Source organism: Aquarana catesbeiana, linkage group LG04 (genome assembly GCF_042186555.1).
Source record: "Aquarana catesbeiana isolate 2022-GZ linkage group LG04, ASM4218655v1, whole genome shotgun sequence".
In the NCBI taxonomy this organism is placed as follows: domain Eukaryota; kingdom Metazoa; phylum Chordata; class Amphibia; order Anura; family Ranidae; genus Aquarana; species Aquarana catesbeiana.
In genome coordinates, this window is record NC_133327.1 from 664,505,235 (window position 1) to 664,532,764 (window position 27,530).

Sequence of the window (27,530 nt, forward strand, 5' to 3'; positions counted from 1 at the left end):
ATGGCATAGTAAAGTACATAGTAAAGTACATAGTAAAGTACAGTGAAAATGTTATTAAGTTAGCTTTTTTTAATATCGTATCAATAGTAGTCATCTGTGCAACGACTGACAATGGCGATTGTGACACATTTTCGCCTGTTAGAGTTGGACCCCGCAGCCGATGAAATATGGTAAAAATAAGAACGCCTGACATAATACAAAAAAATGACCCAAATGATGTCTTGCATTTCAGCAAAATAGTTTTCTGCTCTACTATTATACAAATTGAAAGGGAAAGAAAAACCACTTTCACTCTGCAGCCCACTGTTAGTAATACGAAGAATATTCTAGTCGCTGTTTTCCTGGTTGCTTTTCGATTGCTGGAAAATAGCTTTTCATAAAACCTCAAATTAATACAGAAAACAACCCCTTTCTTCCAGAATCCACTGCAGGGGTACAGTGCATGGCACAAAGAAAGTTAATGGCACTAAATGAGATTGTGAGTTTGCTGTATACATCATTTAGAATGTTTTTTTTTTTCTTTCTTTTTAACAGATTTTAAGGACGACGTTAGGGAAACAGCTAAAACAGACAGAAAATGTTTGAACAGCCAAAGATTTGTAAATGAATGTATATAATCTTATGATTCGACTACCCTGATATGCTATACAATCATATAGAATAGAAAATCTGACAACCCTTTTAGAGCGGGCATCAACAAATGGCAGGTCATGGTCCGGACCCAGACTGAGTGACAGTCCTATGTAGACTGCGGCTGCACCACTTAGCAGCTTGGGTATCCTCTTTTGAGTGGTGCCCCCCCCCCTCCACCACTGCTGCCATCCTCAGCAGGACAGAGATTAGGAGGCACAGCATCCTTAACTGCACTGAAGTCAGGAGCTTCCCACCTTTTCTATTTTAACAAAGGGGTGATTGGTTTCTAGGATGTGGGGCAGTCAAAGCAACAATTCACACACCAGCTCCAGCCTCTGTCCAGACCTGTCACACCTCCAACCCTCTGGCTTCTGTGTAATGTAAAACTGTAAAGGGGGGGATGTGATTGGAAGGGGAGGTTTGATGTAAAGGGGGCTGTGAAATGAAGGGCGGAATTTGATGTAAGAGGGGGCTGTGATGTAAGGGGGAAGGGCTGCAATGAGAAGGGAACTGTGATGCATGGGGGGAACTGTGATAGGAAGGGGACTTGATTGTAAGAGGTGCTTTGGCATGATGTAAGAGAGGAGACTGTGATGTGAAGGAGGGACTGAGGACACTGATGTAAAGGGGAGCTGTAAAGTGAATGGGGGGCTGTGATGTAAGGGAGAAGGGCTGCGATGAGAAGGGGACTGAATGGGGGGGGAACTGTGAAATGAAGAGGACTTGATTGTAAGGGGGGCTTTGATGTGAAGGGAGGACTGTGATGTAAGGGGGCAGACTGTGATGTGAAGGAGGGGCTGAGGACACATGTAAAGGGAAGCTGTAAAATGAAGGGGGGGGGGCTGTGATGTAAGGGGGTAGACTTTGACGTGAAGGGTGCTGAGGATATTGATGTAAAGTTGGGGGGGGGGGTTGTGATGTGAAGGATCTGAGTCATAGCACACACTAAACATTCAGAACTCTTCTGGAAGAAAATTTTACTGACTGGACATCCATGAATTTTAATTCAGGACCTCTGCTTTAGGACATATACAGTCCAATGAGAGCACCAAACAAGTCCAGGAGTCCGAAGTTCCTAATGATAAAATTGGTTCAATGCAGAAAAAATGTCTATCGTGTTTCAATGGCCAAACAGACTCTCCATTCATCAGGGCTCAGGAATAAGACGTGTGGAAATGTATTCAGATGAGCAGATACTAGATGGATCTGTTGTCTTCTGCATGGAACAGTTTCAAAAGGGGCAGGTTGCAGTTTTTTTTAACTGTGAAGCAATATTATTATTAAAAAACCTTGGACTCTTGGATGTTTGTTTGGCACCCTCATTGAATTATATATGCATATATTCTCAACTCTATCCCTCCACTCCATTTTGAGGACCCCCAGCAAAGCACCTTATCCTCATGTTGATGAGGACAAAGACCTCTTCCTCACAACCCTGGCTGGTGGTTGTAGGGGTCTGTGGATGGAGGGCTTATTTGAATCTGAAAGCCCCCTTTAACAATAAGGAAGCCCCTTAGGTACTGCGCCCCCCCCCATGTGAATCAGTAAGGAGTACATAGTACCCCTACTCATTCACAAAAATAAGATGTCACTTGGAAATAAAGATACCCAAACATCCGACACATTTAAAAAAAAATTAAAATATCTCCAGAAAATGTCCCTCATTGTAAATCCATCCTCACTCTAGATGCCTGCCCTTCGCCAACTCGCCAGAAAAAAACTTGATGAAGAGGCACACACGACCAATCACGGCACGACCTATAGCCGAATGACAGCTCCCGACCTATCATCAGTTACATAAGGGAAGGGGCGGAGATAGTGGTGACATCATTGTCCAAATATGAACATGGCCATATTTGGGCAAGGTTTTTGCACAAATATAGCCAAGTGGCTATATTTAGCAATGACATAACCCCTCTGATCCTGGCCATTGGCTTATGTGGCTGGGGATTCCTTTCCATGTACGTGAATGAGCCAGGTAGCATAATTGGTTGATAAGGACGTGGTGGGTGCAAGCACCCGCTTCTTCCTTAGTAACCTTTGATAGCCGAAGCCGTCACATTCATCTAAGTTTGTCCCTAAATGTTTGGCGTTTAGATGAACCAGTCATTGTTTGGTCCAAATGTAAGTCTCTATTCTCCACTTCAAGGTTAAACATTCTCACAGCGAGGGCATTTTACATTTCAACTTATAAAGGTATACTGTGGTCATGAAGTAGTTAAGGAATAAAGTTAAAGTAAATGCAGTGGGTAGTTGGGTTAAGGATTGGTTGGTGCCACAGGCTGGCTTTCTTGCATGGCAAAACCCAAATAGTCAAGCTCTTTAAAAAAATAAAATAAAATCAGATTTTTTTTTTTTTTTTTTATACATACAGTATGCTCATTAATATTATTTTGTAATTCCTGCGCTGTTATGTTTTTTTGTATTACTTTTTTAGTTGCAGTATTTCGTAATGCAGTGTTGGAAACTTTGTTGAAATACTTGGAAGTGAATTGACAAGGAATTCCATTTACCACCACTAAGAAGATGCAGAGAGGATGTTCTCATGTTTACTTGTGTTATATTAGGTGATATGGTAAAAGCAGCCTAAAAGCATTAATCCTGATCCATTTGTCTATGGTGTAATGTATGCAGCCCATTTGTAGTTGCTAACCTTTTCAGCCACCATTTGCTCATGTCTCTAGCAATATCAGCTCTATCTATGCTAATATACTTATTATAGATTGAAATGAGCCTTTGGTGGTTGCTCACGTCTGACCTGGTGCTAACACACCGGGAGGAAAGACAAGGCTTGCGGAGAGCTAAGAGACGGGTAAAGATCTATAAAAGACCAGACCACTTAGACATGATCTCTCTTTAAAAAGCATTGATGATAATTTCATGCAAGTAAACAAATAAACTGTCTACTGAGCTGCTTATTTCATTCCTTAACACCAGAGGAGATTACAAATATCCTCTATACCAGAGGTCCCAGGGCATGGTTTGAGCTAAATTCAAATATACAAAATGGCATTAGGACAAAAAATAACGTATTGAAAATGGGCAAAAATCTTTTAGGTAATAATAAAGGAAATTTAAAATACATTAAGAAATTGCCGCTCGTCTTCAGCTTTATGGGAACTGTATAATACTGTAGGTATTTAGGAAGACAAAGGCTGAGATAAATCTCTCTTGTTTTTGAAAAACAAAAGATTTATCCATTAATTATCACCTTGTTTTATTTTTTTTTACAAATATTTCAAAGTGTGGGTTCACTCTCTTTCTCTCACAACTGACTATTTCATTTTAAAATGCCTTAGGCCCCTATCACATGGGCTACTCCGTGAAGCGGGATCTGCTTGCTCCATAGGGAATCTCTCCACTAATCCCCGCTGAGCAGATGATTGAAAGGTCCGTGTCCCCTCTGCTATGCAGAGTGGACAAGGACCGAGCCCATTCTCGTCTATGGGGCAATCAGATGGAAGCAGACCTCCTGTCCCTTTCCATCCAATGCCATCCGATCCAATCCGCCAGACGGATGGAGAATAGGTCCACCATCTGCCTGTTTTTGGTGGACAGGATCGGATCGGATGGCAGAGGGGGTCAGAAGACGTGTGAACACTGAACATCCACTGCTCCACAGGGGAGACAGGAGGGTCTGATCAGGTCTCTCTGAAAAACTGAAAGGTGGACCTAATTGGATTGCCCGTGTGAAAGGGGTCTTAGGGGTTCAGGAAGATTTTTGTTTTTTCTCTGGTGCAGCAAATTGGACCAGTCTTTGTTTTTTTCTTTGTTGCCTTCCTCTTGATCAGTTGCCGGTATGGGGCTCTGTCTATTGAGATTTTTAATGCATTTAGTGGTATTTATCAATTTTTTGTTTTCTTTTGGTTAAACTAGAACTTGTGTATTTTTTTCAACTTTATTAACTATGTTAACATGTAATTATCCCTGGAAATCATGAAGTCTGGTGCAGGTAGATTTGCAAAAGTGTCGCCCATGGATTCTAAAAGGGGTGTAGAACGCGCCAATTTTATCTACTTAGAACCTGTACTTGAATTTTGCTCATGCTGTGCCGCTTTTGGAATGCACGAGAGACACTTTGGCAAAATCTGTCTGTGCCAGTTTTTCTCTTTGTACACCAAAAGAGAATTGGTCTTAATTAGCTCTACTTTTACATTTGGTGCATTCATTGTGACACAATCGGTTTGATTTACTACAACTGGAGAATGCAAACTTTGGTGCAGCTGTGCATGGTAGCCAATCAGCCTCTAGCTTCCACCTGTTTAATTAAGCTTTGACAAAAAAACCTAATAGCTGATTGGTTTCTATGCAAAGCTGTACCAGATATTGCACGCTCCAGTTTTAGTAAATCAACCCCAGTGTCACAACCAAAAGTGTTGCAAATGCTTTATGAATCTGGCGCAATACAAGAAGTATTTACGCCATAAAAGTGGTGCAGCAGCTTTATTGAATTCCCCCCATGTGTTTTAGGAGGATCTGAACAAACACTGCTTAGTTAAAATTGTCCTTTAGTTTCCAGGATCCCAATTCTTCCTTCCACTTCCTTCACAGCTAAAATATATTTAGATCAACACTTTAAAATAAATGTCAATGAAGACTCCATGCATTCCACAGGTGACATTATTGCTCATTATAATCCCAAATGTGGTCTGTCGTGACTGTGGCAAAAAGATAAAGCCATGATCTTGGAAAATAATTGCATCCACAATGGTCGTTTTAACAAACTAGTCACTAATTACATCCTTACAAAAAGTATCCCTACATTTAACACATAGTGGTTGATTTACTAAAGGCAAACAGTTGCTCCAGAGCTTAGTAAATGTTCAAAAGCTCTACTGACTTCCATCATCCATTTGTGTGCAAGCAAACATGCTGTTTTTTTTATTTCCTTGCACGTGATTGGGTATTCTTCGCAAAGTGAAGCTTTACCTCATTTACTAAGCTCTGGAAAAACTGGACTTTGCAAAGTGCACAGTCTATTTGCCTTTAGTAAATCAACCCCATAGATTTAGTTTTACCCATCCTTCACAGTGGACCAACCAGGTAATCAGATATATTTTTTAATGTCACAAGTATGCATGCAAAGTAATGCGTAATTGTACCAATTACAAATATTTATGACCTCTCACAGCCTAATAACATTATCTTAGCTTAAGCCTGATCAATTGTCTGAACCTCAAATATTTTTCTTATATATATATATATATATATATATATATATATATATATATATATATATATATATATAAATATATATATTGTTTTGTAATCATACAGTTACCTTATATTAAGACAGACTTGAAAAGTTACTGAGTGCTCTACCCAACAAACTTTACAATTTTTGCATTAAAAAATATAAATCAAATTTCTCAGAAATTTTTTTGACCTCCCTAGCTGATCGTTACTGTGACCCTTGAGAAAAATGTCACCAACATCTATCAACATGACAAGAAAAATATATTATTTTAAATACGTGCAAGAAAAAAAATAATAAAACTGTATCGTTATTTTATTACATCCATCGTAACATTTTAAGGCTAGGGATATATTGGATTATCACACTGACAGGTCTGGTGGGTCATTGCTCTAACCCTTCATCATAGGCGTTCCAAGAAGAAAAGGCAACAGTAGGTTCCTCCTAATGTTATAATTGACAGTTACAAGATTCTACAGATGAAAACAGACAGTAAGAATATCAAATATTTTCATATTATTCTATGAAGTTAAAGATAAATCTTTATTTGTTAATTGTTATAAAACATTGTGAGTTGTGATAGGGTAGGCAACTTTTAGGATTTGGTAAAGACAAAAAACCCATAATGTGAAAAACACAAAGACTGCCATTGCTGACTTCTCTTTCCAAAAATGACAGTTCCCTGTACATAATATAGGCCCTCAGGCTTCCTCTTATATCCATACCCCCTTTGTGCTGGGAGTGGGCACAATTGTGCATCCTCTGCACTGTGGCTACACTGTCGCCAACAGCTCCTGGTCATGATTAGGAGCCAGTAAGGTGGGCCCACAATCACTGTGCAGCCAATCACAGTGATCACATGATTGGGAAGCCCAGGGAACATCCCCTATGTAAATATTTTCTAAAAAGAGTGGCAAGAGCTGGTAACAAAGGGTTAAGCAAGGATCAGGATGACAACCCTGTGCTCTTGCAAAACTCAGCAATCTGAGCTCCCATGTTTGTACCCTGGCATTTTTGCTTTTATTGAAAAACACAAATTTGTAATTTTTTTTTATGATAGCTGCCACATATTGGCACAGAACTTGAGTGGTTGTTACATATTTTCTCTAGTTTTAAGCATTCATCTTATCTTTATTTTAGTAAATGCATCTTAAAAGCAAACTCTACCTGATAATTAAGCTTTGCATTGCTGCTAGCAAACTGAATCACATGCAGACTTCTTAGGTTACTCAATGACTCTAGAGGTCAGCAGTTCCTGCCAAACTTCTAACTTCTGTCCAATCCTGCTGCAGCCAATTTAAAGCCAAAATTATGAAATTTTATTGTTCCTAAACCCTAAGCACGTTCCATATTATGGCAGATAACAAAATTTATTGGGCATTCAACTGCACCTTGGCCGATACGTTTCTATGGCCTTTTGGGGTTGGGAGTAGATTCAGCCTACTGTGAAGAAATGTCACTACGGAAATCTCTAAGGGCCAGTATTGCCAGGCTTCTGCTTGTGTCAGAACTGCTTCTTTGCCCACGCAAGTCAGTGGGAATGCAAAAGCGTCAAGTTGATGCAGTTTAAAAGGAGGTCAAATACAGATCCCATGCACCCATCAATGAACTCAAAATGATTACAAAGTGTCTCAAACCCATCTCAAATGCAGGCTGAATGCACTTGAAAAACACACTGCATTTCTTCTTGGGCACAAATCCAAAACCAGTTGGCACAGGACTTAGAGACATAGTTTATGATTCAGCCTGTGAGTTACCAACTAAACCCAAAAAAATCATTCTGAATGGAGGTTGTAATATATTTTAATGACCACTTGGTGACACTAGCAGGTTAATGTGCATAGAAGTATTGTGGATTCGCCAGGTTGAGGAGTAGTCCTCTATACATTTTTGTTGCAGAAAGCATTTCTTTTGTTTCCTGCCTGTCTACAGATAATAGGTATGCTAAACACAGCGAGTAAACGTTACCGCTATCAGCCCAACCACTCTTGCCTGAAAAAAGTTTTCTTGGGCACACATCCAGCTTGTCACATCCAGCTGCAGTACATATGACCCAAACACATACCGGGTTGATGGCACTCCAAATCCTCAATGCAAATGTCCTTATTCCATAAAAGCCTGGGTATAGCAAGCAGATAGAAGTTCTAACATGTTAGATGATAGAATAGAGTTTTTAATTAAGGGTTTGTTTGGATGAAACACAATAGACTTTCCATACACTGGTTTTTATGCAGTAAATTTGCATTGAGTGCTTGGAGTGCCATCAACGTGGTAATTGTTTGGCCCATCCTAAAAACACAACAGAACACTTCAGTGACATTTCATTGTCTTTTGCTCTGAAATATATATTATGCTCATGGGAGAGTGTACAAACTAACACTCATTCAGCCATGATCTTTTCAAGCATACATTCATGACTGCCGACATTATATAAACACATTTAGTAAGTAAAGATTATGCAAACATTATCCATTTTTTTGCAGATGAAAACACAACATACGAATGATAAGGTAATGGTTTGCCCACTTTACCTGCTTCTTCTCCTTAAAGCAGAATTCCAACCAAAGCTAATTTTTCTTTTTATTGCTGTTCTAATTCTCATTTTTTTAAGATCTTCTCCACTTCATATTCATGTGAGGATGGTCATCAAGATAGGAAATCTCTCCAATCTTGTCATATACAGCAAAAAAAACCCTCAGCCAGGTTTATAATGTTGTCAGTAAGATCCTCCTGACTTTCTGTCCCAGCAACAATAGTCCCCAGAGCAGAACATAAGGCAACATCTACCCAACGGAGACCGAGACAGCAATATTTATAAAAAGCATATGTAAAAGATTCATTTTAGGTACATATGCTACACTTTGAATATTTTCTGTTTGTTTAGTCCTGATGAGGGACATGCAGATCTCCAAAACATGCTGGGCTCTGGTATACATTTTAAAACAAACTTTAGAATTACTATCAAATTTCGGAGGTTGCCCTTCCAGCATACCTCCCAACTTTCAAACTTGAAAATGAGGGAAATTTAGGGGAGGTGGAGACCTGCGGCACGCATAGTGAGCAGATGCAAAAAAGTGGGTGTGACCAAAGTTTGCAATGGGAAGGGCTTAAGGGGCATGGGTAAACAAAACCCAGGCTTTGAATATGTGCTGGGGGTGACAATTTGTGAGGGGAGAGGACTTGTGTTAGAAGGTGGGGTGGGGGGGTCAGATATGTACTGTGGGAGCACTTTGGGAGGGTAGAGGTCTTATGCTAGAACAAAATTAGTATGCGCTTTGGTGATGTGAGTATCTCTGAACCAAAACTCCATAAATAAGTCCAAATGTCTAAATTGACATCTCAGTGGACACGAGCCCCATGGACATCCCCTGTATATCCACTATGCTTATTATCATCTTATACCATGTGAGTGGATATTTTACTGTCTTTAATAAATGTACTAAAGATACTGCACTTAGAGGTGCTTGTCCCCTTTTTCTGTTGTCTTATGCTGGAAGATGGGGGGTCAGATATTTTCTGGGGGGGTGCTATGTGAGGGAAGAGGACTTGTACTAGAAGGTGGTATGGGGGGTCAGATATGTACTGGAGGGGCACTTTGGGAGGGGAGAGGACTTGTGCTAGAGGGTGGGATGGGGGGTCAGATATGTACTGGAGGGGCACTTTGGGAGGGGAGAGGACCTGTGTTAGAAGGTGGAATGGGGGGTCAGATATGTACTGAAGGGTGCTTTGTTTGGGGATAGGAGTTGTGCTCAAAGATGGTGGGGCAGATATGTAATGGGGGGATGCTTTGAGAGGGGAGAGGCCTTGTACTAGGAGGTGGGAGGGGGGTCAGATATGTACTGGAGGGGCACTTTGGGAGGGTAGAGGACGTGTGCTATAAGGTGGGGTCAGATATGTACTGGAGGGATGCTTTGGGAGGGGAGAGGACTTGTACTAGAAGGTGGGGTCACATATGTACTGGAGGGATGCTTTGGGAGGGGAGAGGTGCTAGAAGGTTGGGTGGGGAGTTAGATATGTACTTTTGAATGCAGGACAGTTAGGAGGTATGCTTCCAAGGCAAGCCATACACTTGCCAAATTCTTGTGCTTTAATTTTAGCACTGAAACCCCAACAGGTTTTACGCTATCCAAAGCTAAAGCAAAAGATTTGGCTGGAATTAAACTTTAAAGTAAACTAACATTAGTAAAAAAAATTCTGGAAACCTTGCATTTGTTCCTACACAAAGCAGGCATGGCTATACCAATGCACAGTCATTTTCTGGATGTACTTATATCCCAGCACCAGGATGATCCCATGACGCACAGCAAACATGCCATGCTCTGCCTCATATATCATGTTCTTTCTTCCTCACCAAACCTTATTATTAGTTCAGTTTCTGCAAGTCTCACAGCTGCTCAAAACCATGAAACACCAGAAAGAATTGAGATTTAAAAAAAGATGTGCACTTACCTTTGCTGTTCATCACCTTCTTCTGCGTTACGGGAAATGTTTTCTTATGCAGTTGTAATAAATAAACCTTTTGTATTTTTTTTTTTGTAAACACCATAAATACATGCAGCATGCACATTGTATTATTCTTGGCTTTCTAGAATTACTCAGTTTTACATTTTATAGTCCCAGACCATTTTAATTTAAAGAGTGCGGTATAAAATATCTAGAAAAAGAGTCAGGTCACGTCTGTATAAAGTGAATATTTTTCCTTCAGCACCTTCTCTTTCAAATTTTAATGTGCCCCGAAGGAAATAGAAAATGGTTCTGGAAATATGGTTTTAAAATTAAGTTAAAATTTGAACAGTAAAAACATTCTACAGCACAGACAAGTGAGATATCATTTGATTGGAATATATTCTTAATAAGTCATCCCTAGAACGCCTAAGCCTACGAACAAGGTTGGCCAATTATCTCCTGGTATAATATTCATAACCTTTTAAATGAAAAATGCTAAGCTTTAAAGAAAGGATAAATACATTTATAAGAGTATTATTTAAGCATTATCAGAGATCAATTAAGCTTTCATTTTTTTCTACATCTATGCAAAAAAATGTACTTTATTGTTTTTTTTGTTGTTTTTTTTCTTCCTTTGGAAATGCCACAGCCGACTTCTATTAAATCTGCGTTATAGCTATTGATGTAAAATAAGCAACAACTAGTAAGGCCGTTCATTTATTGCATAACACAATCTTAGCTCAAAGCCTTAGACATTAGCTCGGATTCTGCCTAAAGCTCCGATGCTTTTAAAATCAGCCAACAATACTCACGGTCATTGCACAAGGTGCCGCTAAATGAGGTCATGCTGCAGTCACAGTTGAATCCGTCCCATTGTTGCAAGCACACACCCTGATTCGCACAGGAATCCTCTTGACATGTTGTGCTTGGACCTGTAAGCAACATACACAAAAATTGGACTTTGCCATAAAAAACTTGACAAAGGGCTTTTAACACATGTTCACGGTGGTTGCCAACATCCCTGTTCCTCCCGTATTCTTTAATGTATAAAAAATAAATGTAAAAATGTTTAAAGTGGATATATTATTCTAATATTAAATTATAAACAATATTTAAAAATATTGCTAAGGGTTAACACGATATATTTATATATTTATATATATATATAGTAATGAAGGCCTCTGCTGTCTCTGTTTGCATCACCTTTCACATATACAACTCAACACTCCTATGAAACATTAGGCTCCTACCTTGTCAAGTTGTAGGAAATGATGCACAAAAAAAGCCTTGTTTACCCTCATGGTAGGGTGGGTTGTGGTAAAAACACACAGTTATGCCAAGTTTCTAACCCCACCCACCCCCATCTTAAGCGGTTGTAAAGGCTGAAGGTTTATTTTTTGTACCTGCTCTGCGGGGGTTAACTGCTCGTTTAGGTCTTTGGGAAAATATATTTAATTACCCAATCCTCTACACTGCTAGGTCTGTCCCCACCACATATTCTTCCCCATGCTCTGGTGGTATAAGGTCCTGATGCACAGTGCATAGCCCTGCACTGGATGTGAGGAAACCGAGGGACAGCCCATCACCGGAACATTTGCCTTGTTCATACGGGTATTCCTTTGTTGTATGTACAGCAAGCTTTTTGCCACACTTTTCAAGGGACGTTCAGAAAGTATTTGCAATGCTTTTGGCAAGGTTCAAGCAGCTCTGCTGAAGACTTTATAGAACTCCTTAGCTCTATTTTGGGGATGTTAAATACAGATCTCTGAGGGAGTACTCATTGTCACTTTATATAAGCTGATAGCAGGCTTCTGCAGGCTTTTGACAAGCTTCCCATAGTGGTGAACCTTACTGAAGCCTACTAGCAGCTTGCTTGGAGTGACTGTCATTACTCCCATTGAGAACTGTGCTTAGCATTACCAAGCTGAATGGTACTTTAGGGCCTTGTTTACACTTGTGGTTTGGGTGTAAAAGCAATATCTGCATTTTTAAGCTAAGGGCAGATAGATTCCAGGAAGTAAATGTTACTTGAATAATCTACCCTTACTCGAGATTGGCCAGGGCCAGAAATGCAAGGGGGTGTTTTTCAAAGCATGGAGATATGGATGGATGGGTAGGGTTGCCACCTTTTCATCAAGCCAAACCCAAACACTTTAGTGGTACACAGCAAATATTTTTTGCAGTTTACACTATAGGATTGTAAAAGACCTGGGACACCTTTGAGTGCCCCAATAAGAGTAGTATTGCAGCGCATGTAGTGTCCGTTATGAACAGTGGGTGTGGCCAAATTGTGTTATTAATGGGAGAAGCTTAAGGAGAGTAGTTAAATCAAACAAGGTTAGTCTGTCCCCCAGTACAGTCCCCCCCCAGGTCAGTCTGTACCCCAGTATAATCCCTCCTTGGTCGGTCTGTCCCCCAGTACATCCCCCCAGGTCAGTCTGTCATCCAATATGAAAATCCCTCCTTGGTCAGTCTGTCCTTCAGTACATCCCCCTAGGTCAGTCTGTCATCCAATATAATCCCTCCTTGGTCAGTCTGTCACCCAGTATAATCTCCCCCCAGGCCAGTCTGTACCCCAGTTAAAGCGCCCCCCTCCCCACCAATATAATTAAAAGCACTGGAAGCTGGCAGAAGGGGAGAGGGGGATAGGAGGACTGGTGCTGCAGGGCTGCCACTGATGTGTCCGGGTTTCAGATGGACTGAAATCTGGACACAGGATCTAAAACCCGGACTGTCCAGGTGAGTCCCGGACAGGTGGCAATCCTATGGATGGGTTAGTGTGCATTAAGGTGAAAAACCTTGAAGGTTTACAACCCATTTAAATGACAACAATAGTATAATTTTATTTAAGGGTTTGGTTGCTCTGGTACAGTTGAGTGATGTTGATCTGCACAGAACACAAGGGTACATAGAAATTGTTGTCTATGCGCCTTGTTCCCACCATAAATCTACATTGAGGTGGGTTGCATAGAAATGTAGATATGCTGCACTGCACCTCACCTCATATAACTATATGAAACACTGCAGTGTATAGAATTTAATGAATTGTAATTTTGTAACACTTCAATAAAGTAAAAAAAAAAAGAAAACAGTGTGATGTGTCATTAAAATGCATTGCACCGCCCCATACAACGGAAACCAGCCTGCACCATTTTAGCATGTGGGCTGCTGTGAATAATCCCTTTAAGCAGATCTTCACTGCATCTGAGCACCACAAACTAAAAACACTATTGAGTTCCTTTTTAATATTCAAAACAAACCCCCCCACCCATCCATGCTTTTTTTTGTTGAGAAATCACTTTGAACCCCCCCCCCCCAACCTAGCATTTCTGGCTGTGGCCATCTTCACTAAGGGCAAATGAATCATGTAGCATTTACTTCCTGGAATCCATCTACTCCTAGCTCAGGCATGCATGCAGAAGAGTGTGCTTAGCTGAGAAAACCCTTCCTTCTCTCCTCCCCTCCTGAAGACTTCTGGGGTGTATGACATCATTTGTCTAGGCAAGAAACCAGGAAGTAACTGATGAAATGTAAAAAAAAAAATAGTATAAAACCAGTAAATAATAATATACTTTTCCATCTATTTACTAATGCTAACAGCATGAGGATTAAAAATAATCATGACTAAGCAGCTGTTTATGATGTGCAACGCGTTAGCTGTTCTTCCCTGTTCTCTATGCTTCAGATACGACTGTTTTTGGATTTTAATCTTTCAATAAGTAGAAGCTGTCATTGCTGCTCTCTCCCTCTCTCCAAAAATAGAAGTTTTCTGACTGTCATGTTGGGCCCCTGGCTTTAGTGCCAGGGAATATCTGCATTAGGGCCCTGGTGCCCAACCTGCGGCCCTGGTATATGATGTGTGGCCCTCAGACCTCAGCATTCTGTAGTGGGCACATTGATTAGGGTAAAAGCATTGATGTCTACTGGCCTCATGTAGCAAGTTCCCAGCATATCCCTAGCCCGAAATGTACTCCTAAAAGGTTCAGGTGCTGTTTGGAGAACCAACATATGGCAGTCTGTGTAATGAATGTTAGCCCTCTGCAGCTAGAGGGGAACCGAAACACCAGGGATGGTGTTGTGCAAAAGAACAAACAACAAAAGATTCCTCTTAATTCAGCGCCTGGGGGTTATGATGGCTACAAACCACTTAAGGCATACTTCGGGAAAAGTCATATAAATGTCTATGCCATGGTTTGTGATTAAAAGATTTATTGTGAAATCAAAGTCAAAGGATTCCAAGAATGGAAAGAGGTAAAATATGGCTGACAGACAATCAATGTTAAGCATCATGCTTGATTATGAACCTCAATCTCACCCAAACCTCGGCAAGCTTACTCAGGTATACCGGTGCTGGGGGTGGCCAAAGGGTGTGTAGCACCAGATGTTGCATAGGCATCCACCCAATGGAAGGGATGACAGACCACTGATTGAATCTGTAAGGGTCAGTGATGTAGAGAGGCCCCCAATGGACTGGGCAGATGTCTCCAAACCGCCGCATGGTGCAGCTGGTGTAGTCGGGCGGTGTGCTGGATGTGACATCGCCAAAAGGGAGCGATGTCGGACCAACTTTGATTTGGTAAAGGGCCATGCCCGAAATGCGTTTTCATTACTACAGCCTGCTGAGAGCCTTCCATCTGCTCTACTATCGCATCTGCGTTCCATCCCAGGCCTCGCTGTGGTGAGTCAGCCCGACATCGCTCCGTGTTGGTGACGTCACATCCGGCACACCGCCCGATTACACCAGCTGCACTGTCTGGCGGTTTGGAGTCCTCTGCCCGGTCCCCTTTAAGCTAATTATTTCTTTTAATAAGTTTTTTATTGTTGAAAAATATGGCACTATAGCAATAACAATCCAATAATACTCTGCTCAGAACAAACACCAAGAATATCATTTTCAGTATATCATCTATCTTTATGTAATTAAACAATTGTACTATAATTAAATTTTTACTATCATATTTGTGGCCATATCTTCCAACAAATTGAAAGCATATAAAAAAAAAGAATTATAAAAAATAAATTAAAATAAATAAATAATACTTTAAAAAAAAAAATTTAAAAAGTAAAGAAAAACAAAAAAATAATAAAATATATATTTTTTAAGATAATAATTGTATTGATTTTTGAGCAAAGCAAGTAGGAAGCAAAAGTCCAATGAATTGTATTATGTAAGGCTGATGGTACAGAGATCAGCAAAAATTACCAGGCTATTCCACCCTGCATACTAAATCAAAAATATATTTTCAAATTTCAATGATAAGACAATAAAGCGTTTATTTAAAAAAAATAAAATTTGAGTTTAAAAAAATGACAACTTTTTGAAATAGTGGTGATATGACAAAGTCTTCTACTGGATGTTGGCAAGTACTGAATTGCATGCTCTCCCGATCCCATGTGTTTTATTTTGTTTTCTAGTGTATTAATATTTTGGCATGCCCAAATGTGACATAAAAGGGACACACAGTTCTGCTCTACCTCTAAAGAATCATAACTAGATCATTGTAAAATAAGAAATTAGAAAGGGATGATCAAAGCAATTAGGCAGTCACTATACACACATCGTCAAGACTGAAAGCCCTTATGCAAAATCTATGCTAATTAGAGCAGGTTTATTTCATCTGCTTTATAAAAGAAGAAAGGGAGAACGCTCATAAAAGAGGAGACACTGTAATGCACAAATGCACAGACATATTCAGGACTGATTATGTGCATTGGGTTTCAGTCTTGGGTTAAACACACAGTGCAGTCTACCTTGCAAGTCAGCTTTCATCAATGCAACTTTTGAAGGCAAAATAATAGCAAAGAAAGCAAAATATAAAAATGTTAGTAAGCAATATAAAATGGCAGCAAGCAAACATTAAAAGAAGAGAAATAAACATTTAGAAAATGGCATGCAAAGCTTTTAAAGAGGTTGTACTGGAAAAATATAAAAAAAACAATGTATGCAGGTGGCTAAGCCTTATTTTTGCATGTAAATCTGTGAATTTATCTCAAGAGTGTGATTAAAGTGAACCCCTGGCCAGGCTATGGTCATTCACATATTGACATATTCTTAACAATCAGTATGTTAGTTTTAAAACAAGCATGACTACTGCAGCTGCGGGCACTGTGGATCAATTCATCTTCAAAGTTTGCAGCAGAAAGTCTATCTGTTTGGTAGTTCAGCTCACAGAAGTCCTACTCTGCTTTTATATTACACTTGGTTGACATGACTGAATTGTGGCAGTGCGAACTGCATTACATGACTGCATTACTGCAACGTGCACACTACTTGTATTGGTGCAATGCATTGCTATTCATTTATTCATTCATCTATTCATTGCTATTCATTTTTGAATGACGCCCCAATGCACCTTGCTGGCAGAGGTTTGCTAAGGTGTGTTGTAGTGCGGTGCACCACCAGAAAAGGTTGCCGTTCATTCTTTTTGGTCATCAGGGTGTGCTGCCAGCCCATTCGATTTGAATAGGCTGCTTAATGCAGCACACAGTAATGTAAGGTGTTAATGTCCGTGTGCTACTACAATGCTACCCAATGGTTAGTTGTGAACCTAGCCCTAGAGATTAGAAGGTTGATAGACTGCTGGGTCATTACTAGGAGAATGGTGAGCTGAGCTGCAGAGTGAATATCTCAAACTGATGCAATGCTTCTGCTATGTAGTTTGATAGTGATTTTTCCGACAGCGCCTGTAGCTGCAATCATCAGTAGAAGATGTTTTAAAGGTTGCCTTTCTCCACAGTGCCTGCAGCTACATTGGAGCCTGTTTTAGAGATCATTTACTGCTTGTTAAAATGCGCAATTGAATATCCATAGCCTGCTGAGTCATTCCTGGGAGTAGGGTGAGCTGAGCTGCAGAGGAAATATCTTGAACTGCTGCAATTCCTCTACTATGAAGTTTGAGAGTGATTTTCTCCACAGTGCCTGTAGCTATAATGATCAGTAGAAGCCAGTTTTAAAGGTTGACTTTCTCCACAGTGCCTGCAGCTACATCGGAGGCAGTTTAAGGCTGGGTTCACACTGTTGTGCGGAGCAGCTCACAGCAGGCGTCCAGGGGCGTCCCTGTTCTCCGCTTCAGGGAGGAATCAGACCCAAATATTTGGCTGGATTCGGACCTTAAACGGACCAGAAGACACACACTACTCTTCTGCAAACCACTCCGCAGCCATCCCGGAGCTGTGTGAACCGGCTTCATTGGTTGCGGACAAAACCCATATCCAATTCACATTAGTGTGAACCCAGCCTTTATTTACTGCTTGTTAAAACATGCAATTGAATATCCATAGCCTGGCCTCAGCTTCACTTCAAACTCAAAGTATGTATCCTTCCCTGCTTGATATTTTTTAATAGAAAAGAGGAGTAATGGGAGTTGTGTGTTCAGACCTGGAGCTCAATCTACTTTAGACAAGGCAACAGAGATTAGCCAGTATTATGTAACAGGGAAAAGCTCTCCGGCAACGGGTTTTCTCCTTATTCAAGAACTACTATAAAATTTGGTTAAAGTTGATCTGAGGACAACTCTTTGATTTGCGTGCCAACTGACCTGTTTTGCAAAATAGAGTTGAAAAACTGCCGGAGCTCTCAGAGATGCTTGACGTACTCCAAGCAGCTTTTGCTCAGAATGCCAGTGAGTTGGCATTGGCCACCACATTAGGAGTTTCCTACATTTGTCATGAAGTTGGAAATCCCCTTTAAGCCCTCAGTCATGTGGCTACCTGCTACAGCATGCAACCATGTAGTGTAACAGAATTGTTTACTCCCTATTACAATTCTTTACTAAACCAACATTTAAACATGTCAAGATAAAAAGCTTCTACCAAGTACAACCACTTTAAACAAAATAAACAAATGCAACATAATGCAAACCAATGATGAGTAAGAGCCATAAATCTCAAATCAAGACAAAATGAGAAAGTTGTAATCTCTGTATTTTTTTTTTTTTTTTTACTGCAAATATAAAGGTTAATTGAGCTGATGATACATAATGAAGAGGAATTAAATTTTTTTTCTTATTTTCTTGATTGGAAATGAATGCATTAGCAAACTGAATGCATGGTTGCACCCTGACTAGATAGTGTGTTTTCCACGCTTTTTAACACAGATTACCCCCACTCCAATTTCCTCTTACAGTGACTGGTTCAATTAAGACCATAACCCATATTAAGGTCACAAATGACCTTTTCAATCAGTTATGGAAAAAAAAAAAAACATCCTTACTTCTCTTTTAATGAAGTGTCCACAAGGCATGCTTGTCATTTTATTTTCTATATTGATGCTGAGGTATAAAAAAAGAACTTAAACTGATATCCAGGGACTTGGTGGAGGATAAAGAGAAGCTTTGGCTTCTTATTAAATAGACATTTGATGTTCCTGCTCTGTTTGAGATGTTACATAGCAGTATGCTGCCTAATAAGGTGTGTCTAGTGTTCTTAGCATCCTGCTGGAAGTGGGAAATGTGAGTAAGGGAGTCTGCCAACATTTTAAAGTGAATAAAAGTAGCTTGAATGTAGCAGCTGAAAGGTAATGGATGGTGTGGGGCAGTGTTCCTAAAACCGGTCAAGTCCCACCAATAGTTATATTGATCAGTGAGGAGGTTATAGTAGGCATGTCAGATCCTCGTCCGAACACACCTGAGCTATCATGCCAGAAGCTGTCACTGCACACTGCCAATCATAAGTGGCCAAGGCATTATTGGCCCCACAGTCACATGTACAAACGTGCAGTTTCAGAGTGGGGAATGTCTCGGCCACTTATGATTGAAGGTGTGCAGTGATAGTTTCTCCCTGTTTACCTGTTTAGGTGTGTTTGGACGACTAGGATCCGAACATGCCTTGCATTGCTGAAACATTAACCACCCCACCTGTACAGCTGTGATGTTTACTGAGAAGATGGGCATCAGCGGTGGAACTTATGGATAAATTTTGAAGGCACAGATGTATCAAGTAGCGTTATGGAAAGTGTGGATGCTCAGCTACTAAACAATTACAGCTCTCAGGATGCAGTGCCATCAGATACCACCTACAGTTGTATTGATCAGTGATGAGGTTAGGTGTGTCAAATCCTAGTCTGAACACACCTGAACTAGCTTTCTAGGAAACTGTGACTGCACGCCGCCAATCATAAGCGGCCCGAGGCATTACTGGCCCCTGCAGTCGCATGGACATATGTGCGGTTGCAGGTGGGGAATGCCTCAGCCACTTATGATTGGCGGTGTGCAGTGACAGTTTCTTGGCAGGATAGTTCAGGTGTGTTCAGACTAGGATCTGACAAGCCTAACCTCATCATTGATCAATACAACTGTTGGTGGTATCAATCTGCATTGGCAAAAGCAAATGGCTCTTCCTGATTTTTGAGTCAAAAAGATCTATTGAGTCAAATTTCTTCACAGTCCAAACATGAAGCTTCTTTTTGAGTTGCTAATATATAAAATCCAACAAAGGGATCTAGGTTATCCCAAAAGCATTCATCTTTAATAACTTAATTTAGCTAATACAGGGAATTACATAAACTCCAAACTTTCTCCATTCATCGATGGCTAACACGGTACAATAGTCTACCAGTTTCTTCTCGTTACAATAGATGCAGACTGTAGCATCTGTAGATGTTGAGGCTGCAGTCCCAGAAGAATATTTCTGATGAAATATTGGAAGTGATGAAAGAGATTAACACCTGACAGCATTTCCAATGCATTATTTTTCACCACTATCAATTAGATGTATTATTTATCACACCAAATAATTAATTTTGGCCAGCACATTAGGAGTTTCCTATATTTCTTGTGAAGTTGGAAATCCCCTTTAAGCCCTCAGCCAAACTTTAATCTTACCTAAATAATTAATTTTGCAAACCAACTTTTTTTTTAACTTTAACTTCAGTCTACCCCATGACTTTTAAGCTAACAAGACCATATAATATTTAATATTAACCTTAAACCTAAACTTTAATCTTACCTAAATCTAGCCTTTAATTATATTGGGTTATCTCCCCCACCCCTGAGCCTTCAAAGACCCCTTCCACTCACCTTCCCAAATATATTTATATATATATAAATATATATATACCTATATATATATAGATATCTATATCTATATATATATAGATATATATAGATAGATATATATAGATAGATATATATCTATCTATCTATATATATCTATATATACAGTATATCTCAGGCTACGGACCTCAGATCAGCTCATGACCTCTTCCACTGGCTGCAGGCTCTCCAGCAGTTTATTGGTCAACCTCAGTGAGCTGGCAGGCCGTGACATACTGCATATGCATGGCATTTTCTTCAAAGGGCATAATGGAGACTCTGTCTATTTGAAAACCTGAAAGCAGACACAGCTTCTCATCTGGGACCTACAGAGACTGCAGTATGGTGTGGCCTGTCGGCTCAGTAAAGAGAAGTGCAAAACCACAAGAGCCAGCAACAGTGGCTGGTCTGAGATCAATGGCGGGGGCATATATGGGAAAGAGAGGACGAAACACTTGACTATTGTTCATACAAAGTAAATACATAAATAAACATAAAATGTAATATAAATGTACCCTTAAACAAAAGAGTTTCTTTTATTCACAGTACATATATATACCGTACTTAGAAAAATTGCTGCTCAACTATACCTAGTCTATGTGGTTAAGATGTGTAAGTTGGCCTCAGCCTTGCACCACATATATATACTGTATATAAATTGATTAGACCATAGTGGAAAAATTATCTGGATTTCAAGCTGCAAAGAGGATTGCAGTTGTATCACAGACAGCAAGGATACCTTATGTTGAATTGTAAGTCTGTTGAAGTTGAAGTGTTGAATTGTAAGTCTGTTAACTTGCTGCACATTTTCACGGGCAAGTTGTACACTTGCAGAGCACTTGAAGCACAAGTTCTAGTTGACACTTTTCCAATTTGTAGCAAATTTGCGTGGCAAGTGTCTAGCAAGAGCAAAGTTGCAGTGGTGAGTCTACAGCAAGAGCTCTGCAAGTTCAGCCACAGCGCCCCCTGTGGTGGGATGACTATTGCACAACATAACTGAACCAGAACTTGCTGCAGACTTGCAGAATATTTGCAAAGAAAGTTGATCTGGAGTCATGCAATGCGGACTTGATGCAATCGTGCAACAAACTTGTAAAGCCTGGCAAGTCTAGCAATAGTTGAGCAAGTCATTTTCAAACTTTCAGCTCAATTGCGTGCTATCTGGGTATATGCTTTACCCACCAAAACAATTTACATTTCTGTACATCCAGTTGTAAGATTTATACAACTCAGCATATCTCTGCCTGGAAGGGGAGGGGCCTGATTTCCCTGTTGCAGTTTCACTTACAGGTCTCCCTCCTACACCAACCCTCCCAGGTAGCAAGGATAACTTGCCACAAATGTGTGGCAGTGTTGAATTGCAAGTCTGTTAATTTACCGCACATTTTCCCTGGCAAGTTGTACACTTGAAAAGCACTTGAAGCACAAGTTCTAGTTGACACTTTTCTAATATGTAGCAAATTTGTGTGGCAAGTCTCTAGCGAGAGTAAAGTTGCAGTGGGGAGTCTACAGCAAGAGCTCTGCAGATCTACAGCATGAACATTCAGCCACAGTGCCCCCTGTGGTGGGATAACTATTGCACAACATAACTGAACGAGAACTTGCAGCAGACTTGCAGAATATTTGCAAAGAAAGTTGATCTGGAGTCATGTAATGCAGACTTGCTGCAATTGTGCAACAAACTTGTGAAGCCTGGCAAGTCTAGCGATAGCTTAGCAAGTCATTTTCAAACTTGCAGCACAATTGTTTGCTATCTGGGCTGTGACTGAACAGTGAATGGAGAAGCAGCATACTGATGTGCACATATCTTCGTCACACTACTCTCTCCTCCTGTCAATATGTATCCTACACTAAAACACACATGCCCCTTGAGCTGCTTCTCCCTCCCCCCCCCCTCTCTAAACTCTGCTGTGCAGGGACTCCCAGAAGCAGATAACAAGTTAAATTCAGGTCCTTTCACTACTTTATTTACAATATACATTCAGTTTTGTATTGATTCATCTACGTATTAGCACTTTTACATTTCTGTGTATGTATTGATAATTACAGAGCTGCATAATTTGCATGTTTCATTATATCTGAATGGAATTCAATTATAAGAGGTTTGTTTATCTCTAAAACCAATACTTGCATTTCGAGCATCATGATGGCTACACTAAAACCAGCACCAACCTCATCATCAAGAACACTTCACTTATATAGCTGGCAAGTTCATTTGGCATTTGTCTACTTTCTTTGGCTGTTTAAAATGGAGCTAATATAAAATGCACATCACTGTCAGTGATGAAATTCGCAGAGCGTAGCTGAAATGGAAACCTGTAATAACATTTATACAGCTTTTCCTGATCTGTTATCCCCTTGATTTTGAATGTCTTTTAATAGATCCCTGTGTAGGAAGTGTTAATGTGTGGGTGAATGTGTTTTCTCTGCACAAAAAGGCACATTACATCCTTTAAAATTGCACAGTGCATATTGATGAATGCAACTAAATTAGTTGATCCGAAAACATTTATTTGGCTGCCAACAGAGAAGCAGTAGTAAGCTAGTTTATCTCAGCTTTGCCTTTTCACCAGGTATTAAGGGATAAGGTTCATGTAAATTTCTTTTTCTATTAAATACACTTTTCTAAAAATTTCGAAGCTGATAATTCCCTTTCTGTGCTGTGTATAAAATGTATCTCGGGCAAAACTGAAATAAAGAACATAGTCGAAGCATCTCTGGAATAGATGCACATTTCCTCTTGTTATATCCCTTATTATATATCCCTTTAAAAGTGCTGGAAGTTCAGAAAACTTTCTGGTGAGTTGCCGGAATTAAAATATGTTCCTAACTTCCTGCTGTGACTGACAACCCAGTGCTTTGCTACATGAAAACCATCCAAACCAGCAATATCAGCCCTGCATGGTGGACTACAGAAGATCTGCCTATTCTTCACCCCTCTCTGTCCCACCACATATGCCACTGCCTTGGCTCCCAAGAGCCATAACCACACATTCTGGTTTGATTTAATAAAGGCAATTTTTAATGGCATCCCAGTCTTCGTCCGTAGGTTTCAATATTGAATTGGCCCACCCTTGGCAGGTAAAACAGCTTCAACTCTTCTGGGAAGGCTGTTCATAAGGTTTAGGAGTGTGTTGAATGGGAATGTTTCGCCATTCTTCCAGAAGTGCATTTGTGGGGTCAGTCACTAATGTTAGATTAAAAGGCCTGGGTCACATTTTCCGCTCTAATTCATCCCAAAGGTGTTCTATCAGGTTGAGGTTAGGACCCTGTGCAGGCCAGTCAAGTTCCTCCACCCCAAACTCCCTCATCTATGTATTTATGGACCTTGCCTTGTGCATTGGTGCGCAGTCATGTTGGAACAGGAAGGGGCCGTCCCCAAACTGTTCCCTCAAAGTTGGGAGTATGAAATTGTCCAAAATGTCTTGGTATGCTGACTGCTTAAGAGTTCCCTTCACTAGAACTAAGGGGCCAAGCCCAACCCCTGAAAAACAACCTCACACCAGTGCACAAAGCAAGGTCCATAAAGACATGGATGAGTGAGTTTGGGGTGGATAGTGGGTAGGGAGTGGAATGGAGTTCATTTGGCATTTGTCTACTTTCTTTAGCTGTTTAAAATAGAGTTAATATAAAATGCACATCACTGTCATTGATGATTATTCACAGAACGTAGCTGAAATGGAAACCTGTAATAACATTTATACAGCTTTTCCTTATCTGTTATCCCCTTGATTTTGAATGTATGGGGTAGAGTTTGGGGTGGAGGAACTTGACTGGCCTGCACCTTTGAGATGAATTAGAGTGCAGACTGCGAGCCAGGCCTTTTCGTCCACATCAAATGTGCTTCTGGAGGCAAAGGTCAAACATTCCCATAGACACACTCCTAAATCTTGTGGACATCCTTCCCAGAAGAGTTGAAGCTGTTATAGTTGCAAAGGGTGGGCCAACTCAATAATGAACACTACGGACTAAGACTGGGATGCCATTAAAGTTCATGTGCGTGTAAAGGCAGGCATCCCAATACTTTTGACAATATAATGTATGTTCCTAACTTCCCTCTACTCATCTGAAAGATCATGAAAAGGAGGTATATCGCTGATTTATACCTGTCTATGTACTAAGGCGCTTCCTGAAAAACTTCCTGCCATGATAGCATGGGAACAAGATCTAGGGATATCGTTTACAACACAACCATGGCAGAGAGCCTGCTATTGGCCTAGAAAAGTATCCCATTGAAGCTCTCATTGGTAAACTACACAAAAAAGGTTCCATAGGTGGTATCTTACACCACAAATATTAGCCCGTCGAAAATCTGCTACCCAATACCCATTATGCTGGAGAAATTGTGAACATGTGGGATCTATCAGCCACATATGGTGGCACTGTCCAAAGATCATCCTGTTCTGGAAGGAAGTTCTTTCCGCTTTCATATCCTCCGTCACTGGGGTGCCGCAACCTCCAATGCCGGAGACTGCCTTTTTTGGCTTAGGGCTAGAAAAATGGCCTTATCAGATAAAAATTTTCACCGCACACGTCTTAATTGCTGCCAGACAAGACATACCTTAATCAAAGCATGGAAAAATACTCAAGCTCCATCTCTTCTCTCAGTGATAGACCTTTTAAACACTCATGCCTACTTTGAGAGAATGTCTGCTCAACTGCTGGGTAGAACTTTTATATCTCAGAAAACCTGGGCCTGCTGGCTCAAGGACAGCAGAAATACTGTTCTTTTCTAATATTGCTCCCATTATTACCCCACATATAGTTGGTGTACTTCCCTAGATTGATGTTACTCTATAAGGCAAGCTCATGATGAAGTTTAGTTAAGCTAATCGATACCAATATTACTCAAGCTTTAGTTTCTCTTTATGCATACTCCTGATTTCCCCTTCTTCTGTTTACTCCCACCCTCCATTCCTAACTCTTGCTCCATATACCTTACCCCACCTTTGTATTTTCCCATTCCACTCCCTACCCACTATCCACCTATGGTTTGAATTCTATAATGCCTCCCTTATTGGATTCATTTTACCACTATTGATGAGTGAATGGCATTATTGTATCTTTTGCTACTTCTATTGTACTTCACAAATTTTCAATAAAGAACAATATTCACACAAAAAAAAAAAAATGTTCCTAACTTCCTTCCGGGACTAACAACCCAGTTCCTTGCTACATGAAAACCATCCAAACCAGCAAAATCAGCCCTTCATGGTGGACTACAGAACTCTCCAAATCCTTTACCCCTCTTTGTCCCACCACATGTGCTACCCCAGATAACAAGCAATTGCGCTGCAAGTTTGAAAATGACTTGCTAAGCTATTGCTAGACTTGCCAGGCTTCACAAGTTTGTTGCACAATTGCAGCAAGTCCACATTGCATGACTCCAGATCAACTTTCTTTGCAAAAATTCTGCAAGTCTGCTCCAAGTTCTGGTTCAGTTATGTTGTGCAATAGTCATCCCACCACAGGGGGCACTGTGGCTGAATTTTCATGATGTAGACTTGCAGAGCTCTTGCTGTAGCCTCACCACTGCAACTTTGCTCTTGCTAAAGACTTACCACGCAAATTTGCTACAAATTTAAAAAAATGTCAACTAGAATTTGTGCTTCAAGTGCTCTGCAAGTCTACAACTTGCCAGTGAAAATGTGCAGCAAGTTAACAGACTTGCAATTCAACACTGCCACAAATTTGTGGCAAGTTATCCTTGCTATCTGGGACTGCCTTGGGTCCCAAGAGCCCGACCACACATTCTGGTTTGATTTACTAAAGGCAAATAGGCTTTTCACCTTACATGAGAATTTTCACTTTGCAAGGGAATTTTTCCTTAGCTTAGTGAATAAGGTAAAGCTCTGCTGACTTCAAACATTCAATCATGTGCAAGCCAAAATGTTTTTTTTTTAAATTTCCTTGAAAGTTTTTGGGTATTCTTTGCAAAGTACATTTTCAGCAACATTCACTAAGCTAAGGGAAAATTCAGCCTATTCAGCCTTTAGTAAATCAACTCCACTGTATGTAAAGGAAAGGATCTTGGGAGATGTAGTTCTGGGGGTGTGATTATGTCAATGGGAACTGACCTCCCAGCAGCTGCCCCTGCAAGAATTTTAAAAGCCTGGTCATGTGGTAACAAGGAGGAAGATTTGAGGATACATTTTCTTCAGTTGGACCTGAAGAGGCAGCCTGGTAAGCTACCAAATGTCTTCAATATCATAGAACAAGTCCACTTGAATGTGATTAGAACTATATATAGAACTATATATATACTCTTACCTTAGAACAAGTCCAGTTGAAGGAGACAAACTACTACTAGCTATCTGCATGTAGTGTCTATGTTTGCAGGGGTTTATTTTGGGTAGTTCTGTTTTTTACAACAACCTAACAAAGACTGGGAGACAAACTGGAAGAAATTGCTAAATGACCCTTGGTTAAAGCGTTACCAAACCCACAACAGTAAAATCAGTCTGTATATGCAGTAAAGCATGTTTGTTATATACACTGTGGAACCTAAGGGGTTAATCCTCTGCATTGTGTAAAAAGGCTGTTTGATCCTGTCTTCTCTGATCTTCCCCTTCTTCCACTGTCCCCAATCCATCTCCTGGTAGAAAAGAGCCCTAGGAGGCACTCTGCACATGCTGTGTGTATTGCTAAAGAGTTGTTTTTTTTTTGGGGGGGGGGTGCATGTGATCGACACAGAACCAATCAGTACTTTCCAGACAGAGTGTCAGGTGACAACATGCAGACTCATAGTAGAGTCAGAGCAGAATGAAAATTCCTCCTATGAGCTTTAACCAGGGCATTGAATGAAGTCACAAGACTGCTATATGCCGCTGATCAGAATAGGTATTTAGCAGTTTATATTTATTAAAAATAATTGCATTTCCATGTTTTGTGTACTGTGGGAGATCAGATATAGTGAATGCAGGGTCCTGGGCTTAGTAACAGTTTAAGGCTGTGTAGAATCTAAAATTGTAGATGTCATTGGTGTGGGTGATATTGGTAATGCATTCTGATAAATGTGGTAATATTTGTTGCTGTCAGACAACTAAAAATAAAGGGGATGACTAAACTTGGCAATATGGGATTTAAAATGGTTGAAAACCTCAGACATGAAATATGAACGAAGCATATCCCTCCATAGTGTGTACTTGTCTCTATCCAATACTTGTCTCTATCCAATACTTGTCTCTATCCAAGTTTTCCTGGTGTCAGGAAAACTTGTCAGAAGT

General features: G+C 40.3%; 1 protein-coding gene across 18 annotated transcripts in view; it reads right to left on the reverse strand.

The window, feature by feature from the left end:
- Nucleotides 1-27,530, reverse strand: part of NRXN1 (neurexin 1) — a 1,909,081-nt gene that overhangs the window by 745,106 nt on the left and 1,136,445 nt on the right. For all 18 annotated transcript variants that reach the window (XM_073628543.1, XM_073628542.1, XM_073628557.1 and 15 more), the window contains one exon: nt 11,086-11,205. In XM_073628543.1, coding sequence (XP_073484644.1) covers nt 11,086-11,205 — 120 coding nt within the window. The remainder of the gene's footprint in view (nt 1-11,085; nt 11,206-27,530) is intronic.